At 39.4% G+C, this 24,587-nt stretch overlaps 2 protein-coding genes across 2 annotated transcripts; one reads left to right on the top strand and one right to left on the bottom strand.

The window, feature by feature from the left end:
- Positions 1-2,490: 2,490 nt before the first annotated feature.
- Positions 2,491-6,230, top strand: gnat1 (guanine nucleotide binding protein (G protein), alpha transducing activity polypeptide 1). The gene is made up of 9 exons (XM_085274457.1): positions 2,491-2,758; positions 3,771-3,813; positions 3,904-4,045; positions 4,141-4,298; positions 4,399-4,527; positions 4,634-4,763; positions 4,853-5,006; positions 5,091-5,307; positions 5,405-6,230. Exons 1-8 carry the CDS (start codon positions 2,653-2,655, stop codon positions 5,279-5,281), a joined length of 1,053 nt encoding a protein of 350 aa, XP_085130583.1. The 5' UTR covers positions 2,491-2,652; the 3' UTR covers positions 5,282-5,307; positions 5,405-6,230.
- A 2,320-nt stretch (positions 6,231-8,550) lies between these two features.
- Positions 8,551-24,573, bottom strand: edem1 (ER degradation enhancer, mannosidase alpha-like 1). Its single transcript, XM_085274456.1, has 12 exons — positions 22,041-24,573; positions 15,007-15,079; positions 14,225-14,328; positions 13,851-14,022; positions 13,520-13,703; positions 13,210-13,384; positions 12,672-12,792; positions 11,952-12,122; positions 11,788-11,861; positions 11,557-11,653; positions 10,079-10,264; positions 8,551-9,988 (listed from the first exon to the last, which is right to left on the bottom strand). The coding sequence occupies exons 1-12, from the start codon at positions 22,502-22,504 to the stop codon at positions 9,899-9,901; spliced, it is 1,911 nt and encodes a 636-aa protein (XP_085130582.1). The 5' UTR covers positions 22,505-24,573; the 3' UTR covers positions 8,551-9,898.
- Positions 24,574-24,587: the final 14 nt, after the last annotated feature.

The following is a 24,587-nucleotide window of genomic DNA, read 5'->3' as shown; positions in this document are numbered from 1 at the left end:
TCTTTTGCTCTCAAAAAAATTAGAAAAGCAAATGATTTGCAGACTTTGAGGTAAAGTTATGTATGCACAGTTGGTGTTATTGTAATGACTTGTAAAAAAATTATTACCTTTTCTTCCTTATCATTGTTGCTGACTAATAAATTAAAGCTCTATATTTTATAATAACACACGTTCTCTTCTGTTTGCCAGTGTTGATACATAGTACGATATGCTTCCTGCCATGCAGGCACTTCTTTCTTCGTAACAGCCTTATAACCATAAGTAAGTAAATACAGATGTGGTTGACACTGTTCTAAAAATATCTGGGGAAAAAACCATGCTGCTTACACATCAATCATAGTAGCACCAGAAAACGTCTGCATTGGCTTTCCCACCTACTCTGTTACTTTTCAAATGAGTGAAAGTTTTTACTTTAATAGCAGACCTGATTCTGCTGTAAAGATCTATTGGAGTGGAAATGGTAGTATGAAGAGCTAACCACGCAGTACAAATACTCAATGAAGTTGTAAAATTTGCAGATAAGTAGACCGACAGCAACATACTGAAAACACTTCTGAAGACAGCCTAGTAATAGGCCTGAATGTTTGAGAGCTCAAACTATGATATTATATCAGGGACAGCACAGTCTGTTGGGATTTACATCTTTACTTTTCTAAATTTTTGAATCATCTGGATATGAATACATTAATTTTGTGTCACTTTACCTAAAATATTTCCACAATCTAAACAAGAGAGATAAAAGAACCAAGCTTGAAGCATGTTTGTGTTGTATCGTGTATCTTGTCGATCGTGTCGAGTTGGGCGTTCGTCTTGTAATCGGAAGGTTGCCGGTTCGAGCCCCGGCTCAGACAGTCTCGGTCGTTGTGTACTTGGGCAAGACACTTCACCCGTTGCCTACTGGTGGTGGTCAGAGGGCCCGTTGGCGCCAGTGTCCGGCAGCCTCGCCTCTGTCAGTGCACCCCAGGGTGGCTATGGCTGCATTGTAGCTTGCCATCACCAGTGTGTGAATGTGTGTGTGGATGATTGTGTATAGTGTAAAGCGCTTTGGGGTCCTTAGGACCAAGAAAAGCACTATACAAATACAGACCATTTACCATCTTCCAACTAATCAAGATCATGTGTCTTTTGTTCCATTTGCAATCTGACTCCATATGCATGAATACAATGTCAGTCTCTTACTGCCCAAACTAAACAAAAGCTGTATGGATAGCTTAAACACAGTGCCGGTAGCTATTTTCCTGAGAGAGGGAAAAGGCCCAGAAAAAAAAGTTAATAAAGCCTAATTGACCATGTTAACATGTGCACTGGGTTAGTGCTCTGGGACTGACTGATAGATATTTCCATTAACACAATAGTTAACAGGTGTACCTAATAACGTTGTGGTCAATGTATATCAATAATATTAATCATATTAATAAATAGGACTCTATTTAAGCACAGTAGTTGATCAGGTATCTTATTCTTTTTTTTAAATCTTGTGCACTCCTTAGTCAATTAATATAAAAGTTTGGTAACTAGTATTTGTGGGTGGCAAATAAACCCAACGGAGCAAAAAGTATAAGATTTACTCTGAAATGCTACAAACCCAAAGTGTAAAGTGGCTTAGAATGTAAAGAAGTGACTAACAAATTTCACTTACCGGTATACTAAAGTAGAGCTCCTGAGCAAATTCTCTCATTGTGCTGATTGGCTACAGTGTATTCAGTCACAGTGACTTTATCATTTTGAGCTCCTCAAAAGAGCAAAGTAAGATTGCTTTATTGAATTTTTAAGGAAAATGTATTTCATCCGTAACACATCAGTGCACATGCTGTACATGCAAGCATGCATAGACAACTGAACGTGAGTAGATTAGGATCCTTAACCAGCTTCAGATTGAGGTCAATGAGATCTGTCGGGTGAAACCCTAAAGCCCTTTAAGCACTTCAGAACTCACCCTTCAGTCTGTAGTATGTAATAAGAAATGTTAGTATTTCATATTTGGACCTGGAACTGAGCGTCTGGTTGTGTATTTCGTTGGCTAATTGATTAAATACAATTGTTTATTTGTTTGTCTGTTTAAAAACAAATTACAAAACCTTTATCTATCTTTAGTCCCTTAAAAGCACTAAGCACACAACATGCAAACATGCACTCATTATCTTTCCAGATTTAATAATTTAACTTACTGCTAATGTGGAATTGATTTCGTTTGGTTAACCAAAATTGCACTTATATAAAACACCTAGCATCACAAATATTTAGCCTCACATGGTCCTGTTTGAAGGCACCTAAAAACAACACAGAGAGATAAGCACTTGAGCCGCTGTTCATCTTCTGCTGAGCACAGCAAAATCCCCATAAAGGTTAGATAGGTTAGATCCTACACTGATGTATGCCCGAGTCTTCCCCTGCACCTTTCGCTCTGCCCTAAAAGCACTCCTGTCCTTGTGCTCTATTGGTCACCACTGATCAGGTGGGTAGAGGATGCCCAAAATCCTTTCCTAAGTCAGGAAAATGCTCAAACATTCTCCAGTGTTTGCAGCACGCAGTTGACTCATCAGCTGCACAGTTGAAGGCTCCGGTCACATTGTTGACGAGCAGCTAGGACCTGCCTCCATTTTTCTTGACACTTGGCCTTGAGCAAAGGGGGCCCACGCCGGGTAAAGTAGGATGGGAGCTGGAGCCAGCGCTGAGGAAAAACGCTCCAGGGAGCTGGAGAAGAAACTGAAGGAGGATGCCGACAAGGATGCAAGAACTGTCAAGCTGCTGCTGCTAGGTAAAGACAGGAGAGCTGGTAGAACCAAATGGCTAAGACGCATTAGTAGAAAACAACAATATCTGCTTATACATATCTAAGGGCCCATGGTGATGATAATTAGAGCACTTTTAATTCTAATTAAAGTTTTGTCTGTAGCATGTTCTGTTCGCAAACTTGAGTTTGCAAAGAAAAAACATACAAAACTCCCTTTTTTCTTGATGCAATTTTTTTTCATATACTTGATGTCAAATAATCATACAAATAAAGTAGAAGTACTGCTATGGATAGATCTTATTTACCCCAAAACCCTTAAAAACTTACCAAATTGCCTAATTTTAAAACAGCCTAGGTGTTGATAAGAAGTTACATGTCTGTGTCATGTAAAGGCCTAATCACCTGTGTCCCTAAATTGCTGAGACACCTTGATAATCACTCAAGCCAATCCTCTGTTAATCCTGAAACAACAGGTCCTTCAGCACAAAGGGCTTAACCGTGAAGGACAAGGATACTGTACCACAAAACCCAAACACAGCCTGTGGCTGTAGCCCTCAAATATATTTTAAATACACTTTAGGCAATGTGTCAATAAATCAATGAGAAATGTGCGTTTAAAAAGTCATTTCTGTGAAGATTTACAGTTTTAAATTGATCAGCAGCTTAACCAGTAATTTCATACACCACACTGTGTTTTGCTGTATAAAGAAATACTGATTTTTTCAGGAAAGTCATTCAGTATTACAGTCAGGTATATTTATCTGACAAATGGTCATGGATATTGCGTCATTTATAGCTTTTTTGAGTCCTCTAGTAATGTAGGTCAGGGATAAGAAAAGATTAGACCTGAAGTAAGAAGTCCCTTTATCTGATGAAAAATTGCAACGTCTTCTGTAATTAACTCAAAAATACAAAATTAGCACCAAAATAAGGTCAAAATTACCCACTTATCTTTCCCTAGATCCTTAAACATGATGAAAGCATTTTTATAAATATGTCATTCAAACAATTCAATTCTTGCTCTTCTTCCATACAGGTGCTGGAGAATCAGGCAAAAGCACTATTGTCAAACAGATGAAGTAAGCTGACTTTGCATCTGAGCATTGCTGACCTTCTTTTAGAGTTGACTATGAGTTGCATTTTTTTAATGCTACATTTTTTCTCACCAGAATTATCCACAAAGATGGTTACTCGCTTGAAGAATGCTTGGAGTTCATTACCATCATCTACAGCAACACCCTGCAGTCCATCATGGCCATTGTGAAGGCCATGAACACGCTCAATATCAACTACGGGCACTCTGATCAGCAGGTAACCACTGCTGACACTCATTTCCACATACATATGAAGCTAAACAGCTTTCGTGGTCCTTATAGCTCACTAAACACACACATGCCTCCATGCAGGATGATGCCAGGAAACTCATGCATCTTGCAGACACCATTGAGGAAGGCACCATGCCTAAAGAAATGGCAGATATCATTCTGCGTCTGTGGAAAGATTCTGGCATACAGGCATGCTTTGACAGAGCTTCAGAGTACCAACTCAACGACTCTGCTGGATAGTAAGATATCACATTTACTCAGGTTTAACATTGCTACATTATTTTAATCTCTTGTATCAGGATGTGTCATTGACTTATTCTCTTCTCCTTCCCCCGGCAGCTATCTGAATGACTTGGAGCGACTGATCCAACCAGGCTACGTGCCCACTGAGCAGGATGTGCTGCGATCAAGAGTGAAGACCACTGGTATCATCGAAACTCAGTTTTCTTTCAAAGATCTCAATTTCAGGTGAGCCAGAGCAATGTTTATCAAGAGAATAAGACAAACAAATCAGCCGCTGGGCTTCCTGTGTGCACGGTGGCAAACAAGGCAACATGCTCCTGTTCTCATGCAGAATGTTTGATGTGGGAGGTCAGAGGTCAGAGAGGAAGAAGTGGATCCATTGTTTCGAAGGCGTGACCTGTATCATCTTCATTGCTGCTCTGAGCGCCTATGACATGGTCCTGGTGGAGGATGATGAAGTGGTATGACAAGTTAAACTAGATACTTGATATTCTTTTATTAGTGTCCATGTTTTTGGAAAGTCTCTTCACTGGGATTTTTTTTCTCCCAGAATCGCATGCACGAGAGTCTGCACTTATTTAACAGTATCTGCAACCACCGCTACTTCGCCACCACCTCCATCGTACTCTTCCTCAACAAGAAAGATGTGTTCGTTGAGAAGATCAAGAAAGCACATCTCAGCATGTGTTTCCCTGAATATGATGGTGAGATAATCATTTCAAATACATATTTAAGATAGTGGCAAGCTAAGTAAAAGCAAAACTTTATAATTACACTGTCTCACCCAGGCCCCAATACCTATGAGGATGCTGGTAACTATATCAAGATGCAGTTCTTGGACCTGAACCTGCGCAGGGACGTCAAAGAAATCTACTCTCACATGACCTGCGCTACCGACACAGAGAACGTCAAGTTTGTGTTCGATGCCGTAACCGACATCATCATCAAAGAAAACCTGAAGGATTGCGGTCTCTTCTAAAAAAACACGCAGAAAACCAGATGAAGGTGAGCAAAGTAGAAAAATGATTTTAAAGATAATCAGGATGAACTGTTGTCATCGGTCACTATGGTTCACTCCTGTTTTGTTTTTTGTTTTTTACAGGGTGCTGGTAGAGCCCTATCACATTTCACAGATCTTTTTCTCAATTCAAACTGAGGCCTGAAGATGAAAACTGTCCCTGCAAGCGGCCATCCTCAAATCAGCGAATGCAAAAAAGAAAAATCTATTTTTTGTGTTCAAAATTAAGTTCTAGCTTTGACAAAGAACTTTTTTTCAGATAGCTCCAAATTCAGAAACTTCCGTGCAGGTTTCAGATGAGTTGAATTTCAGTTCATCTAAATTTTCCTCTCAAGTCTCTTGAACTGGTCTTTGGGGGGTGGCATGCAGTGTGTAGTTAAAACATCAGGAGCTTCTGTCAGCAAACAGTGATTTTTTTTTCTCATGTAATGTGAAAACATTTCCGGCTAATGCATTGTCTGTGTGTTACGGTAAGTGATCAGTGTACGGCTAAAAGGGCAAAGAAGATGACCTAACCACCTGCATATGCACTTCAGCCTCTGTTAGATATTTTAACAGAACCTTTCACTAGAAATGGCTTTTATGTACAAACACACTACAGCAGTTTGTAACATAACTCGAGCATGTCACAAATCGAACCTGTGACATGCTCGAGTCACATGAAAGTGTTAGGAAATCTAACTCTTTACAATAGTTGAAAATGGCCAGTGTATATAATTAAGCAGATTTCTGTTGGACAGTTAATTAAGTATGGCGACAGCATGTTGATATGTAACAATGTCGAGGGATAGATTTGTCAAAGATTTGTTTAAGTTAATTAAAACTCTGGGCCTTTGAGCCAACAATTCTGTACAGAAACCACTAATTGTATTCCTTGATCAAACTTATTAAAGCTTCTGTAGAAAACTCAGTACTTCTCAGTCTTTCACAAATTAAAAGCAACTCTGCAGTGTTGTGTTTAGAATTTTACATTTATTATTTTCACTGAATATTTCTTACTTAAATCATTGAAACGTGTCATTTTTACAAGTGACCGCCTTTAGTTTTTCATAAACGTTCAAAGAACAGCTCTGCGTTGAAGATTCTTTGCCTCCCTGTTTTTTAAATACAGTAACTATTCAGCAGTTACATTTTTTTATATGTAGATTTTCAGAAGCTCAAAATAGAATAATTGACAACTCCATGTCCAACTGAAGCTTGTTGCTTTGTCAAATTAAGAGAACTGAACTTGAGTCCAGGGGTTGAACTTGCATTTCATATATTTTCAGTGGAAATCTCAAAATTAGGACCAAAGGGATCACAAAGTAAGTCAAGAAGGTCATCATTAGGCCGAAAATACAAAATAAATGTCTCAAAAAGGAAAAATGTTACAAGTGAAAAATCTACTATCTTCATCGGCAGAAAAAAGCTCTAAAATGTATTAGAAAACAATTAAAAGTCAAAAAATTTCAGCCATCTGCTCCAGAACTCAAAAACAGATAGACAAGATTAGACGTTGCCTGAAAACATCTTACAGAGCCTGCACAGACGAAAGGTCGTAATTTGAAGCTCACCGCATGATGAGTCAAACACGGTGGAGGCAATACTCTGGTACGTGCATGTCTGCCAGTGGAATCGGGATCAGACAGTGCTTCACAGTGCAAATAAGTACTGACCCAAAGCATACTGCAGAAGCAAGACAAGAATTTCCCAATGCAAAGAAATGAAATATTCTTGAACGGCCAGGTCAGTCACCCGATCTCAACCAAATGTGGTATTTTTCTCAGTTACTGAAGGTAGAAAGTCCAGCAAATAAGCTGCAACTGAAGAAGAACTCCATGGGCTCTAGCCATTGCCTGGAAAAAAATGTTACTTAAAATTCATCCTTGTTTAAGCAATAAAAATTGCTTTTGTTCCAAAGTAGTTAATGCTATACGTTGTAAAACCCATTAAATTAAAGCTGAAGGTTCTGCACTTCAATCACATTAAGATTGTACGACTTAAAACCCACTGTGATGGTTTATCCTCCTGAGAACCAGCCTGTTCATTTATGTCCTCTGTGGACATTTGTTTTTGGTCTATATCTTTTGACCCTACTAAGTCTGATGTACTCAAAAGAGGACATCTGGGGCTTTCCATTGATATCTCATGTGTTTGGGTGGCCTTTTTTTAGCTCCAAAGAGGAAGGAAATCCCCCAAAAGGTTCAATGGGAAGATTCCTTTTTCCTCGATTCTCAAGTGTTTAGAGAGGCAAAAAGAAAAAAAGCGTCATCATCTTAGGCCTGTAAGATGACATTGATGGTCTCTTCTGCTCTAAAGGGGCAACTAATCAGGAGAAAGTTATCCTACAGAACGGGAGAAGGGAGCTAAAAGAGCTTGTTTCAGAAAGGAGGAACTGAGGGCCTGAACCAAAGCCATTTGATCAATATTATTTCAAACTGTGAAAAATTCAAAGTAACTATTAGAGTTCATTAATAAAAATAAGGAGCTGGAAATGAGACTAATAGATCCCCTTTAATGTATTAGAGCCACAAACAGACTTTTCATTTTGATTAAACAAATTATGTGCTGAGCTTCAGTGTACTTGAGAATGTAATTTTTTCTCCTTGGACAGAGCAAAGGAAACTGTTTCCCTCTGCAAACGTAGGATAATTGCTCTAATAAACAGTACAGTGGCCTCTTTTAGCAAAGTTATGAATGTTCTCTCAAGCTAATAAAAGGCATATTTCCAAACTCTCTGAATAAACATGTAAAAGCTCTACAATTGATAGCTCTGAGCAACAAGTTTGTGACATAGCTGTGATTAGCATTCTGTGCTTTCCAGACTATCAGCTGGTATCAATCATTTCATTTAACTCCTCGGAAGAGGAGTTGAAACGTGTACATTACCTGCAACTAAAACTTTGAAGCGATCGGGGTAATTGCCTTTAGAGAACTTAAATATCACTGATATAATGCAGCACATTATCAAAGAAGATGAATAGCCATCTCCTACAAATAAAACATTTATATTGTAATGTCATTGTGTAATGCAGTCACTACAGTCAATATACAGTCAGGACGTTTGGCAAAAGTGGAAAAAAACCCCAAAACTAAATCTGTACACGAATAAAACATCACAGCTAATTAAAAACAAAACAAAAAAAAAACAACATTCTCTGTTTATATTTGTGGAAGAAAATCAGTTTTCACAGTACAACTGTACTTCAGTGTAGCCACTCATTTGCAAGAAAATCAGCACCATCTCGAGATATTGTAGGCAACGTTTCAAAGTTTTATTTCTTATGAAAGCATTCATTGATTATGTGTTTATTTTAAACCCTGAGTTCTCACCACGTGGTAATCATCCTGATAACAGAAATTAAATTGCAGGAAAGTCTGTATACTGACCGTGTCTGAGAGAAAACTGATGAAAAATCAATTTGCACTTCTTGAAAATTAACTATCATTGGGAGAAAAAAAAACAATACATTTTATGGCTTGTTTTTTTACATCTAAAAAAAAAAAAGAGCTTCATGTCATAATCAGTGTAAAACTGTACATACATATGGAATGACTCTTTTTGCAAAACATTACAGTGGCCTTTTTTCAGCCAAGTTATTCACAACATTATCATATACATTGCACAGCATCCAGAGAAACGAAGACAAATTGAAGGCACTTTAAAGAGTCGTCATTAATCTCCCGCTCATACAGTTGTGGCACTGCTCTGTTCTTTGTAAGACATTGAGTAGCTAGAAGCCTGAGAGATCAATGTTTAGCTCAATACTAATCAGAAATTAATTAACAGCTAACAAGCAGGAGGCAGTTTACCTTTATGTTGTCTGTAACTCCCTGGATACTGAGGTTTGATGTGATGTGCAAAACACAACTAAGACAGAAGACAGTTTAAAATCCTTGCAATATGGCTAGTGCGGTTTAAGAAAAAAAAAAAAAATTCATAGTGGCAATAGTTTAGACTCTTTTGCAAACCAGCCTCAGGTGTACAAAAAGAACGACATTCCTATGACCACGATCTAACGCAGCCTCTGGATTTGACAGTTCGTACCTGTTACTATCATCTGTTAATATACAGCCCTTATGTAGAAGCACTGATCTAGTGCGAATCACCTGCAAGGAGGCACCATATCCTCATGTTTAGAGAGACTTGTTAAGTTGAGTGTTTTTATAGGCTATGCATTTTCATGTGGCTAGATGGCACTGTTCCCATTAACACAGCATTATGATTCCCAGCTCAGCTGAAAATTCAAATGTGCATACACAAACATAATCACACACATTCATACCTGAACAGACTTTTTTTTTTGTTCCATAAGAACACAACAGTTATTCACCACTTTCTCAATGATTTGCCTGCCAAAATGCAACAAAGGATGAATCCTCATCTTCTCACAGAAAAAGTTTGGCAACATTTTCATCCAGCAAAACAGAAACAAAAAGCTCAAACTTAATTTAATCAAATTGCTTTCTCAGGATTACTTTAGTGTGAGTTTCCCGAGCAGCACAACAGACAGGAAGAGGATTTTAACCAACAAGTGGTCAGTTCATCTGTGCAATAAAGGCCTGCCCCTGCCAATTTCATTACATCCATCCCATCACTCAAAAAACTCCCACCATGTGATCTATTTGCCTCATGTAGATGCTCTTTAATGGGAGAGTGTACCGTCGCTCCTCTGGGATCCTGTTACACTGCAGAGAGTTTTAAAAAGAAAACAATTACTGTTGAAATATTTGTAATGTGAGAACAGTGGCCTAGATTCGACAGGAACATGGCCTTACATTGCTGATGTTTCTTGGAGCAGGCTGGTTGACTGGCTCTCTTTCTGTCAGTGCTCCCTCCTCACATGGAAAGTCATCATTCCATTGTTTCTCCCTGAAGCGTTTGTCTATAGGCACAACATGACCCTCGGTTGTGAAGATGTACTTGTTATCGGATTTGTGAAGTGGGTTGTCTTCATCAAACAGCTGCAATGCATAGGAGAGGTTTTTATTTACACAGTATGAAGACAGGCAGGACATCAGTACTAACACCTGGCTCATACCTCATGGAAACCTCAATGGTTTGGTCCCCACAGTTAATATGTCCATTCAATACTTACCCGTTTAAACAGCATAACAAAGATGATGCTGTAACTGGGCGTGGTCATTTTGGGCAACAACAGCTGCCTGCAAGTCCTTATCTCAGCTAATTTTCTAAGCCAGTGCACTGTGAGTACACTGGCTTAGAAAATCAATCTTTTAGCCACGTAGGACAGTAAATTACTTCATGTGGTCATGGTATGTGAAAGCAAGACAGTTTGACAAAGAGGATTTGAAATGCTGAGACAAACTGATCATTAAGTGGAATATGAGGCCTGGGCAGGCAGGCAGCACACCTTAGAATCAGGAGAACATACACACACAGCTTCAGGGGGCCACAAGCTACAGGTGATTTAGACTTCGTTACATTTTGAAGAGTCTATGACGTAAACTACACAAGTAGCTGACGCTGTTGCCAGCATTCACGATTGTGTGTGTGTTACACATTAATGACCTTGTGGTTGTGTCCTGGAGTTTTATATGCACTGCAAGCCACAATAGAGACAAGTAAAATCCGGCAACTTTTTCCCTTCTGCGTCCTTACTCTTTGTTGTGGTCAGTGGGTTTTTGTTTCTTTGTGTGTGTCATTTCGGGTGCAAACATACTTTCCCCTTAAGTTTTTCCACTTATTTGTACATTCCCAATAAGTTCAGCAATGTCCCTCCAGGAATTTGCAGGCATCTTTAAATATTTATATATTGAGGCGATTGTTATTATTCTCTCAATGATAAATTCAACTGTGGTAAAATAGTAGTTGAAACTCTGTGAACACAATACTTGCACAATGTGTCAACATGACATGTAAGTTACATTTCCATGTACATGCACATTAGGTCATGTAACAGGGTTTAAGAGGGATTTGCGGCTATGATGTACCTATGGTGTGGATTCAGTGCAGAAATCTAAAGCAACTGGTATGGTACTCCCACTGCCAGTCCCAAGCCGGGAAAAATGGGAGGGCTGCATCAGGAAGGGCATCCGGTATTAAACCTGTGCCAAATCAAACATGCGGATCCACCCTGTGTAGCGCCCTCTGGGGAAATAAGGGAGCAACCAAAAGTACCATCTCTTGCAATAACTTGAATAAAGATCTATCTCGACTATATACTGCGCTCATATATAATTTTATAGCCATATAAGACATAGCTTTCTATCTGAATGGTCAAGCTGCAACTTACCAGATAAAGATATTTGCATGTCTCGCTGAGGAAAAAGCTCTCCATGCGATCCTCTTTGGATTTATCCACGACATGATGGAGAGTGGCATACCCACATCTGCAAAGAACACAATTCCGCTCAGCCAAAAGCAAACACAGAAGAGCTTTAACAAGCTCAAAAAGAGTAAACAGTGTATTTTTCTATTATTATTTCTTGGACAAAAGCATCTACAACTTTAAACTTAATCTCACCTGACTTTGGCATTTTTCTCAAGGCTCTGTAGAATATCCATTCCAACATGCAGATAGAAAGGATTTTTGGTTGCCTGCAGAAGTTAAAAAAGAAGACTTGTGTGAGATGTAACAGTCACTGACAGCAGCACCAAACGCTGTGGAACAAAGACCATGACTGTTACCTGGTACAGCAGGTAAGTAGACTCTACTAGTTCTGGTCTTAAAGGGTAGAAAAGCACATCGGGAGCCTGCAGCTGCCAGTTGTATCTTTCTGGCAGAGCTCCAAAGCGCTTCCAGATGGCATAGTAGAAGGCATGCAGGCAAATGGCATCATCTACATCGCCATTCAGTACCTATGAGGCAGAAGTAGAGCTTTAATTTAGATTAATAAAACAATGTATACACCATGCTGTTTACAGTACAGGATTTTTTAGATTGCTATCAATATTTGGGGAATTTTAAAAATTAGCTATATAACCTGATAATTTTTGTCTTTTAGACACACAAAACAAAGATTCTAGACTTCTAGAGAAATTTCTCGAGAAATCTAGAGAAGAAGATGAGAAGAAGACTGAATTTCCCTAACATGTGTTATATGTAGTTATTTGTGAGTCTTTACTAGGATAACATGACAATGCAGTTTAAAAATAATCTTGTTTTAATAGCATAATAAGTATTACTGACTCAGAGAGGATTAGTTGCCAGGCAGGTTGCAAAGTGCCCTCTGGTGGACAAATCATGCAACATCAACCCTCATAACATGGTTAAAGACCATTTTTTAAAACATTTTTAATTTTCATTTAAGAACTGTTTTACACGGCAATACAAATAGATCAGGAAACAGACAATATAGGCCGATACCTCGGTCACGTTCTACTCACAGCTGCCACTATAATCCTCACCTGAAGGCCAGGAAAGAAAGCCTGAAGTGAGTCAATCCAGGTGTTCATTATCTCACCACTGAACATGTTCACATTAACATAGAGAGGTGGGTCACCTTCTCCTTCATTGCACGACTCTCTCCTGGGGAAAAAAACCACAGAAATAATATGTAATACTAGTCCCTATGCCTCTAAATGAAATCACAGTGAAATTGTGATTTTATACGCTGCAAAGAGATTTTAATCATAAAGACAAAAACACAACTTCAGATCCTTAACAGGTGTTTATCGGTGTTTACTGATGAGGAATAAAGGGCTGATGTGTATCTCTGTTAAGTCTCATGACAGCTTTAAGTTTCTGAATCTAGTTTTCCTTCCTTCCTGAAGTTTCCTTTAGTAAGAAACTAAAACCAAAAACCATCAGCAGTTTTATTTCCTCTTTGCTTGTTTAATCCGACAGTGACTGATTTACATAGCTGGGATTCATTTCACATTTCATTTGCAACCCAGTGAAGCTGTGCAATGCTGCTGTGTCACATTTCTTTAGTGCTGAACTCACCCTCGTCTCATGTGATTCTGGATGCTTTCATAAGCAGCTGTAAACATACGGTAGTCCTCTTTTTCTCCAAAGAGGATGTACGACTTAAGCAAGTACTCATAGAAGGAGTCCATACCAGCTCCAAGACCACTCTGCTTGCCAACCCACTGCCCTGTTTGAATATTAACTACATTGCCTAAAAAGAGAAATTTAAGTTTATATTCACATTGTGTGGCCATATAATTTCAGCAAATAAACAGAAAAAAAAAAGAAAAAACAAAAAGAAAGTTTCCAGGGGAAGTCTTTACGCTGTACTAAACAACATACATACCCAAAAGACCGGTTTCGTTGCTCCTCAGGTTCCACAGGGCTCTGACAGCTCGTCTAGCTACCCACTCAAATGTCGAATCCCCAATTAAGCGGCTCAAAATTCCAAACTCCACCAGCAAGGACCCGGCTCCTGCAGTGCAGGTCTCATTCACACTGTCAGGAGGAACTCCGTTCTTCAGGTTCACCTGTGATAAAGATACAAACAAATCAAATCTAGTGCATTTACAGTGACCAATGACAATTTCTGCTCACATGATAACTAAGGTGTGTGCTGCAAAGTGAGACCGAAAGAATATATACCTCTAATTTGTGGTCACAACAGTCTCACTCACCCTGGGGTAGGGAATGCCTGTGCTGGTGTTCTCAAAGGCTGGCAGCAAACGCACAGCCAAGTCATGAGCCAAATGTAGCAGCTCATTATCGTAACCTTCAAAGCCCACATTGCCAAAAGGATGTTTTGGGTCAGTCAGCAGAATGTGTGCTGAAATAAGGCTTCCCAAGATCCTTCAGTTTAAAAAAAAAAGAAAGAAAGAAAGAAAGAAATATAACACCAGAGTTCTACACATAACCAGATATTTAAAAGCTTATCGAAAGCAATTATCATGATAAATGTTACACGAGTCATCATATCAAATGTTTTGCTTTAAAAATGCGTACACTGACATATTTTGATTCCTACAGACTCTGAAAATAGTGACATATGTACCTGATGTTTGCCTCAAAAACTTGCACAGTTGAGTCCTTGTCAAAAGATACAGTATCTATAACCAGTTTGACAGCTCTTTGAAACTCTGACACGTTGCCGAGCACCTGGTGAGAAAAACCACATACTGTATAACCACAGTAAATCAACAATCAGCTGTCAGTTTTAAGACTGACACGGTAACACTTGCACCTGGCTTCATGCAGGGGAACTTAAAAGCTTGGCAGAAAACCCACAACTTACAGAGGAAGTGCTAACAACGTTGTTCTGAATGTAGTGCAGAGCAGAGAAACTCGTATATTTACTTTGAATTATGCTACTGATTGGAAAAAATACAACGACATCGCCTTGGATTAAACCAGAAGCTCCCAGTGTGAGAGACTGGAGAAATTGGCTAAAGACTGTATTTGTTATGGAAAGAAGAAGAAAAAAATCACTGCAAGACTAAATAATTGTTTTGCATTGATGATAGAATGGTCTTTAAATTATATAAATGGGAAGTGACAGCAGTTTTAATAAAAAAATAAAAAATAAAAAAAAAGATTTCATTGATGTTTAAAACAAAGAAATGCCAAAACTGGAATTGGAGGCTGATTTAAGGAAAGTATTTAGGTAAAGATATGTGAACATCTTCACTTTATTCATGTTCGATCTGGTATTATGTCTAAAATATAAAACTAAGCCAAAAAAAAAAAAAGGAAACTGAAAACCCACAACTCACAGAGGAAGTACCAGTCACCATTGCTTTAATGCAGTGCAAGCAGGGCAGTAAATAAACAACCTACCAACAGAGTGTCCAAGGTGTCAATGAGAGTAAGGGAATAGTTCCCCAAGACATCATTTATGTTGATATTTGATCTGAAATAAAAGAAGTGAAACAGACTGTGGTTTCACACACAAGTGGGAGACATACATTATACTGATCTCAAAACATAAAGCGTACTTTAAATTCAACAACAAAGTGATATTCACAGTTTTATCACTGCATATGAGAACAAGTCTTCCCATTAAGTAGAGCTGGGCGATATAAGATTTTTTCATATCACGACATGTTTTGTTTTTTTTCATTTCAGGCAATGACGATATCTATCACGATATAAGCCAAATAACTATATTTGTAAGATTTAAATGTGCCGTTGCTCACAAGTAAAATGTGAAATAATCAGCAGCTTGTTTTTATTTAAATATTTATTTCCCATAATAAGTTCAACAGGGTAGATGTACTTAAGGAACATGAGACTATTTCAGATAAATAAAGGCAAATATTGCAAACTACACAAAAGGCAGCCGCTAAAGCGTTTAAGTTTCAAAACAGAACAAACGAAACAGACTAAATTGTCAATTCCACTTAGAAACAAAATATTAATTCTAAAAATAAATCTTAGTTTGTTTTACAGAAGAACAGACAAAATTGACTAACTTTTGTCAATATCAAATAAACTGAGAACTAAAAGGAAATTCTCAATCTCTCCTTGTTGTATAGCTTAGCTTTTCAAACAGTTTTAACAGTTACTTTAGTCTGACAAAAGCCGAATGACGAATTAGCGCTTCCAGTCAGAGACCGAGGCTACATCCACACGTACACGGGTATTTTTGAAAACTGAGATTTTCCGTTTTCGTTTTAAAAAATAATCCTGTCCACACATAAAGGGAGAAATGAAGGAAAACGCCACTATGAACATGCCAAAGCAGCAGGTGGCGCTAGATTCCTAACTGTGCAGAAATGTTGGCCAATCAGAAGTCTAGAAGCCTCGGCGGGAAAAAGTAAACAAAGCTGGGGCATAGAAGCAGAACCGAGTCGTATGTGTGGAGGGACAGTAACTGTGTGTATATGTAAGCATTTAAACACTGCAGAGAGTAGAATTAACAGTAACAGTATTGTAGAAATTCATTTCACCGAAACAATAACGTGGCGCACAGTGTGACGTCAAAAAATGCGCACACCTTTGACGCTGCGTTTTCTCCGTTTTTCTAGTCCACACGTAAATGCAAAAACTGAGTTTTCAAAAATATCCACCCTGGCCGGAGTTTTTAAAAATCTTCGTTTTCAGTGACCAAAAACGCCGTTTACGTGTGGACGAAAGGTGCAAATGCATAGAACAAATGCATCTGCGTTTTCAAAAATACCCGGGTACGTGTGGACGTAGCGCATGCACCAGTTTATTGTATTTCCAGACTTGCTTTCGGCACAATTTACAGTGCGCGCTATTCTGTTTTTTGTCAGACTTCAAATAGCCGAAATACCTTCACACTACAGAACTTCTATGGCTCTTCCGTTCGACAATCTCTCCGGCATTGGAACCATCATCTGTTTTCTCTTCGGTCACGCTCGGTTGATTTTTCTAGTCGGCACACTCATTTCCTCCATTACCCGGGCGGTATGGTGGCTGGCTGCTTCCCAAACAAATACACATGTGCGGCTTGGCACTTGTGCTGTACGTAACAAGTCACGTGACGTGACGCTGCGGCTGTGATTGGTTAGGCTCTGCGCTACTTAATTTGGATTGGCTGTTCTTTTTTTTTCTTTTTTTTTCTTTTTTTAAAGAGGACAAGAGCGGCGAGGTCTATCGCAATAGTTTAATTTTTCTATCGAGAAAAAGTTATATCGCGATACATATCGTTATCGTTCTATCGCCCAGCTCTACCATTAAGTAGGGATTTTTCTTCTGATTTGACAACATAAACAGTGTAGGACTGATAAGAGGGTATTAAAACATGAATACTTATTTATCAGTGCAGCTCACAACAGGGCAACTCAAAATTATTAATTATAAAATAATTTGCAGATAATCATTGATCATTTTGGTGTCATGAAAAGGAACTAGCCATTAAAAATCAGTGCTGTGAGGTCTGCAAGATGGCGCCAGTGTGTACGGCAAGCCGTCTCCGCTCCTCCGAGTTCCTTTTGTTGTTAGCTGTTTTATTTTCCTTATGTTTTCTGGATGGAACCACATTAATTGTTTATGACCGTCAAACGCTGCTGGATCTCCGACCTCTGAAACATTTCCGACCTTTGAAACATCAACCAGCATATCCACTTTTGAAATTGGGAAGCGACATTCCGTCTCCCATAGACACGACTACTGGCATTTATTGCCTGCCTTTTTTCCCCCCTGCCAAGAAACGGCCCAGACGACGGGGAAAACGGAGCGGCATCCGGATTCGCATCAAAACTTATTTGAAACTACATGGTGTAACCAACTACTACGCCATTTCGGATATCCTCCAACCCCTATCCTCTCTCCATGACCAGCACACCATCAGATTACTCCGCCATCGATGGATCCGACAACTCGCTAATTCGGAACTACCAATCGTCCACCAACCCACTAGAAGCTGGATACGGGCGCGTGGTGGTGGCGTGAACCACAGCAACCTACGTCCGCTGAGGCGTGCTCCAAATAGCGATGAGATGACTACGATCAAGATGGCTGTGCTGAACATTAGATCGCTGGCGAACAAGTCTTTCGTTCTGAATGATTTTTTTCTCTCCTCCGAGCGAGACTTTCTATTCCTGACAGAAACCTGGATCCGACCTGGTGAGTCTGTCTCCCTATCGGAATTTCTTCCACCAGAATGTACTTTTGTCAGTACTCCTAGGACTTCGGGCAGAGGGGGAGGGCTAGTCACGGCTTTTAAAAACAAATTCCGTGTGCGACAGCTTCCCCCAGCCATATTTTCTAGCTTTGAGGTGCAGTTACTTGAGTTGAACTGCTCCTCCCCGATCCTCTGTGCGGTGGTATATCGCCCACCAAAAGTCAATAAGGATTTTATTCATGAGTTCGCTGACTTTTTAGGAAACCTCTTGGTTAATTATGACTGTACTCTCATTACTGGTGATTTCAATATTCATGTCTGTTGTGAGTTGGACCCACTGGTCAAGGACTTTCTTGCTCTTATAGACTCTTTTAACCTTACTCAGTGGGTCAGTAAACCAACCCATATTAAAGGCCACACGCTTGATTTGGTACTATCCTACGGTTTGGACATTTGCATTACGGACATTTATAATCCTGGGATATCGGACCATTTCCCGGTTTTGTTTAATGTCAATGTGTGCAATATGGAGCTGAAACGTGAGGGTCCTGTGCAAAATATACGCATGATTAACTCAGAGACTATTGCTCAGTTTTCTATGGCTCTGACCAACACTGCCTTCTGCGAAATTAACTGGGATACAGCTACACCGGTTAATGATCTCGCTAACTCCTTCATCGCCACCTGTACTTCTATTTTAGACACTGTAGCTCCCTTAAAGACCAAACGCCTTAAACCATTCCGTCAACCGTGGATGAATGACTATACTCGTACCCTCCGACGTGAATGCCGCCAAGCGGAGAGGAGATGGAAGAAAGACAAACTCCAGATCTCCTTTGACATTCTCCACAATTGTCTGAAGAAATATCAGAAGGCTGTTAAAACTGCAAAAGCCTCCTTCCTTTCGGAGATCATTGCGACTAATAGTCATAAGCCGCAGGTCCTTTTTGGCATTTTTAATTCGTTAATAAATCCACTCTCCACTCAGACCGAGACCTCCCAAGCTTTATGTGAAAAATTCCTAAATTATTTTTCAGATAAAACTATAGCACTAAGATCCACATATCTACCCATTGAGGACACATCTTTAACATCCGAACCCTCGTCGGTACTAGAACAGTTTGAATTTGTTTCCTTTCCGACCCTTAAGGAAATAATAGCTCAAACGAAAAATTCCAATTCCCGTCATGATGTGCTCCCTTCTCGCATTATCAAAAACGCCCTGAATATTGTAGGACCCTGGATTTTACTTATAATGAATTCATCACTACTATCAGGCTGCGTCCCTGCCGTGTTCAAACATGCAGTTATCCAACCTGTAATCAAGAAAAGTAATCTTGATCCTAATGTCCTCTCAAACTATAGGCCGGTATCGAAACTCCCTTTTATGGCTAAAGTCTTAGAGAAAATTGTTCTCAAGCAATTGCAATCTTTCTTAGAGGCAAATGGAATCAATGAAAAATTCCAATCTGGTTTTAAACCTCACCACAGTACCGAGACAGCTTTACTGAGAATTTTTAACGATCTCCTCGTAACTGTTGATACAGGGCGCCCTGTGGTTTTAGTTCTTTTAGACTTGTCCTCTGCTTTTGATACGGTCGACCATGATATTCTCCTTTCAAGACTTGAACATGTAGTTGGCCTTAAAGGCAAAGTACTCTCATGGTTTAAATCATACCTATCCGAGCGGTTTTTCTCTGTCTCTATGGGAAATCACTCCTCTTCCCCCGCACCCCTTCGTTGCGGTGTTCCCCAGGGGTCTGTGTTAAGTCCCACGTTGTTCTCTCTCTATCTGTTACCCCTGGGAAAAATCTTTAGAAATCACAATATCTCTTTTCACTGCTATGCGGATGATATCCAAATCTATTTCCCTTTGGATTTGGATCTTCAATCCCCGCTATTGCCGTTGCTTAATTGCCTGTGTGACGTCAGAGACTGGCTACTGCATAATTCGCTCACCCTCAATGAAAACAAAACAGAAATTATCGTCTTTGGTAGCCACATGCCGTTGAAACAGCTTTCGGAGACTTTAGGTTCCTATGCCAGCCACTTATCGCCCACTGTCAGAAATCTCGGAGTAATGCTGGACAGCTCCCTCAAATTAGATAAGCAAGTGGCTGCAGTGGTAAAAACCAGCTTCTACCAACTACGCCAAATTTCGAAGGCAATGCCTTACCTACGACATAAAGACCTTGAAAGGCTCATTCATGCTTTTATAACCTCTAGACTGGACTACTGTAATTCTCTTTACTTATTCTCTCTTATTCAACGCCTACAATTAGTCCAGAATGCCGCAGCACGCCTTTTAAGCGGCGCTAGAAGACAGGATCATATTACTCCCATTCTAGCTGACCTCCACTGGCTTCCTGTCAAATACCGTATTGTTTTTAAAATTCTTTTATATACTTTTAAAATCTTAAATAACTTGGCACCCAGTTATTTGATTGACCTTCTTAATCTATATATCCCTACAAGGGCACTCAGATCCTCTAATCAGGGGCTTCTAATGCAACCAATGTCTCGATTAAAGACGAAGGGGGATCGGGCCTTTGCTTTCGCTGCACCAAAACTCTGGAACAGCCTACCGGTTGATGTCCGTGTGTCGGAAACTATCCAATCTTTTAAATCTCGGTTAAAAACCCATCTGTTTAAGCTCGCTTTTCAAACTACTTAGCTTAATTTTCCCTGATTCATGTCTGTTCTTATATTATTATTTTATAATTTTATTCTTTGTTAACTGTTTTCTCCTGTTGTAAATTGCAAGTATGGTTCGTTTGTGAAGCACTTTGTTGTACTTGTGACTTTTAAATGTGCTATAGAAATAAAATTGAAATTGAAATTGAAAATTGAAAAATGATAAAATCCCTTCTTGTCTTAGAAAACACTTGAGAAAGTCCCCCCCCCCCACACACACACAAAATTTCTCTTAATGTTAGTGATATATCTCAAAACTTTTTCTGATACAGCTGACTGATTGAGGAAATCTATTCTGCCTTGAACCATAAAGCTCTTGAACGCATCACAGAAGAGGAAAGGAGTCAGAGATGCTGCCTTATCAGCATAATTTTCTGCATCAGATAGTCTTGATATTGGCTATATCAGTGCTATGCACAGACACATTTACACTTTTTGTCCAGTTTTCTGACAGTTTTCTTTACAGTGGTAATAATTCTTGCATTGTGAATGCATCCTGTAATGTTTTTGTATGGGGATCACCCTTTGCACTACCTACACTTTAGCATACCTCACAGATCATACTAGTTGCATATCTTACAACAGGGACAGCTCTCATTAGTGAGGTACCATCTATTCGCTTTTGTAGTTTTGCACAACCTTTGGTTACTCCGTTATAACATTCCTCTAGTTTCCCTATTCAAATCTGTATTTGGTGGCTTTTGTGTTTAATGCTCTGTCATTCACAAGCTACAAATGTCAAAATTTCCTTTGAGAACAATGAAGTATCTAGTTGTGGTTCTGCGTGTAGTTCCAGCTGAAGGGAAAACCTGTTACAGTTTGAAAAGCATTGTTTCTTTTAAAGGGACTGAAGGGAAAGCTGATGGATAGCACTGCTGACTCAGCAGTGGCAGATATGATCACAACTGCATCAGTAAGTAAGTTTTTAATTAAACAAAGTTTAAATGATTTGGAAAACTATAGCAGGCTTTGGAGCTTTTTGCTCAGTATCAGACTCAGTTTTGGAGAAACAAGACTGTAGACTAAATCTCTCCAGGATCTAGAGGCTTTGTCAGAAAACAAACAAGTATATGTCACCCAACCTTGGAAATAACACTTACTGATTAATTCAAGACAAACATGAGGGTAAAATAGTTGTTTCACTCTGTTTTTCTTAAACTATACATTTGCTTGAGATCATTTGATTTCATAATTTTGAATATGTTATGAAGAAAAACAGGCTATACTTCACAGAAACCCACAGGATCCCTGTTAAGACTCTTTAAGCTTGGAAAGTACAGGACTGTTCAGTGAGAGTCATCTGACCTAGGCTGGCATTGCCACAAAATAATAAGAATTATGTAAATGCTTTCTATTTAGAGAAAACATGGTTTGAACTCTCCTCCGGTTCCCACTTGTAAACCCTGACCCGTTCTTGAGTGATTCTTGAGCAGCGACATTTTACTACAAGCCAGTTTGATTACAACTGCATGCAAACTGCAATGTGCAGAAGACAGTTAAGATAACTGAGCGCCTGGAAGCGTGAACTGCATTTCACAGTAGCAGGTCCAGTCAGTTCAGGTAATCGGGGTAACAGTGAATGACTCACGGGTTTTGCACGTCTGGACCCCTCCCTTCACAGTCAATTGGATTCAGCTCGTCCTCGGGAAAGGCATATTTCATATAATTGTCATATCCGAAGTAGAACATTTCTTTGGCCATGTCTTTCATTTTGGCCTTTAGTGTGTCCGGGAAAGAGCTGTATCTCCGCACGTACTCGTCCTTGTTGCCATCGAAGAAGCTCAGGTAGGACCTCTTTGGGGACTCCTCTCCCGCCGACGCACAGGTGGTCTCCGTCTCTTCATATCTGGGGCCGTGTATTCGTTCAGACCACGAGTTATCTCGCGGCTCGGTCTCCTTTTCCTCCCTGAACAGCAAGTCCAGTTTGTGCAAATTGAAACCGAGATGGAAGTTGAACCCCCAGCTAGGTCCCAGTCCGAAAGCTAGCCACAGCATGCAGCTGAGAGACAGTCTCAATACGACAAGACCAACAAGTATTGACCTCCATTGCATCTTTGCCCCGCGTCGGTCTTGAAACGCATAGTTTAAGTCCACATACCTCAGAGGGATGACCAACTGTCAGCCCCGCTGTTTGTCCGGCTGAACTACAGGCGAGAAGGGGTTGTGGAAGTGAGTCCGCCTCGCATTTCCTGTCAACAAACCAGCTCCTCCCACATCCTGATAGGCGATTGGTGTCGTGTCAGCGGGTTCTACTAGTGATTGGTCGTAGAGATGTCAATCTCGACGGTGCGTTTCGTGGCATTCCAGATTTGTACGCCAATAAGAAAGAGCCACAAGAGTGAAACATTTAGTTTTCAAACCGAGAAATTATTTACATTTCGAAAGATGTAAAGTTGGAAAGGTCAGTTAAATGTAAATATATTGAAAAAAAGGGGGGAAAATGAACATTTTGTTCTATATCTTTAAATGCTTTCAAAGATCCCCAGAATTAATACGCTCTTTTTATTGGTTAAGAAGCCATCAATTAGAACATTATCGTAATTAAATGGTAAAAAATAATAATAATAAAGCTGTTTTGACTTATCCGCTGAATACGAGCTGCAGAGCAACTCAACCACAACAATAATACTGAGTAATTACTATATGCATACAAGCACATGGCTTTGACCGTATGTAGGAGCTTGTACCTGATTTTACTGTATTACTACACTAAGTGAGTATGCTGACCTGTAAACCCTACCAAGGGTCACCTAATATAGATCTGATCACAGGTATAATAGGCTAGGTAATTGATAACAGCTATGTAGAGCTTTTCGGTATGTAGTCATGGCAAAAAAAGAAAAGTATACCTGAGGTTTTACATATTAGAATATAATAATAACAATAATGAAAAACTGCTCCTTAGCAGTTCTTTAAACTGGGTCAATACAACCGCAGATGAATTTCAAAACATGCAATATTACATCATGTCATTATTTTTTTCACAAAAACTAAACCAAAATGCAGAAGCAGTGTGTGAATAAGTAAATAAATGCACCCTTACTGCTTCCATAGGAATTAAGAGGGAAAGTTTCAACAAGGTGTTCATAATCAAATGCACTTGTTTAACTGATTATTAGAAAGTGTGAGCACCTCTATTAAAGCAAAGGTTTTGGCAAGTACATTGATTGATTTGGCAGACTAACAAATATAAAGAAATTAATCAACAATAATGTTAAAGAAGTAACTGTTGCTGAAGATCATTTCCAAATAATCTCACGCAAATTCACCCAACAGTCAAACGATATAACGCCAAGAGAAACTGCAAAAGACACCTCAGACTCTGCAGTACTCAGTTATGATGTCAAATATAAAAGTTCATGACAGTACAATTTTTTTTTTAAAAGACGGAACAAATAAAGTTTGTTTATAAGGGTTCCCATGACCTAGGTTTGCAACATTACAGCTGAACAAAACACAAGATTTCTGGAACAATGTCCTTTAGATAGATAAGACCAACATGGAATTGTTGGCCCTGCACAGCACTACGTTTGACAAAAGTCAAAAACCCTACACCAACTGCCAAACTGTTGTTATCACCTGTTGGCTGGTGATAACTTGGAATAGTTTCGCAGCCACAGGAACGTAGTATTCTCTGAGTCAACCATGATCTCTTCAATACGCTAAAGTATTTAGAGTCAAATGTGAAGTCGGCGGTCTAACACGTAAGACTTGGCTGAAACTGGGTCATGCGACAGCAGCAAACCTACAGCAGAGTGGCTGAAAAAGGATCAAGGTGTTGCAATGGGATCTTAAGAGATTTGTACATAGGCACATGCAGGCAAACCTTTATAAAGACAAAGATCCTCCACAACAATGATGAAGTCACACAGAAAATAGTTACTTCAGGATAATACTTTTTAAAGTTGTTCTAAAAGCTGCTGAATCATGGCGTGTAATTAGTTTTCACACTCCTGCATTTCGGCTTAGTTTTTGTTAAATAAATAACGACACAGTGCAACATGTCATGTTTTGTAGTTCATCTGAGGTTGTATTGACCTTATTTTAAGACCTGCTAAGGAGATTATTTTTATCCTGTCCTGATACATAAATTCTTTCCACTGAAAGAGGGTGCACCTTCTTTTTACCATGACTG

Source organism: Mchenga conophoros, linkage group LG5, assembly GCF_057382185.1.
Source record: "Mchenga conophoros isolate Kocher_MC1m ecotype Shallow Benthic linkage group LG5, M_conophoros_male_GT1.1, whole genome shotgun sequence".
Taxonomy (NCBI): domain Eukaryota; kingdom Metazoa; phylum Chordata; class Actinopteri; order Cichliformes; family Cichlidae; genus Mchenga; species Mchenga conophoros.
This window is presented reverse-complemented; position numbering and strand designations above follow the sequence as displayed.

Excerpts from the sequence above, each read along its gene's own strand:
- gnat1 (XM_085274457.1), top strand. The coding sequence starts at position 2,653 with ATGGGAGCTGGAGCCAGCGCTGAGGAAAAACGCTCCAGGGAGCTGGAG. Across the intron at positions 4,299-4,398 it reads CTCAACGACTCTGCTGGATA|CTATCTGAATGACTTGGAGC; the intron begins GTAAGATATCAC and ends TTCCCCCGGCAG. Across the intron at positions 4,528-4,633 it reads TTCAAAGATCTCAATTTCAG|AATGTTTGATGTGGGAGGTC; the intron begins GTGAGCCAGAGC and ends GTTCTCATGCAG.
- edem1 (XM_085274456.1), bottom strand. The coding sequence starts at position 22,504 with ATGCAATGGAGGTCAATACTTGTTGGTCTTGTCGTATTGAGACTGTCT. Across the intron at positions 11,862-11,951 it reads CTACTTACCTGCTGTACCAG|GCAACCAAAAATCCTTTCTA; the intron begins GTAACAGTCATG and ends TAACTTCTGCAG. Across the intron at positions 11,654-11,787 it reads GAGAAAAATGCCAAAGTCAG|ATGTGGGTATGCCACTCTCC; the intron begins GTGAGATTAAGT and ends TGTTCTTTGCAG.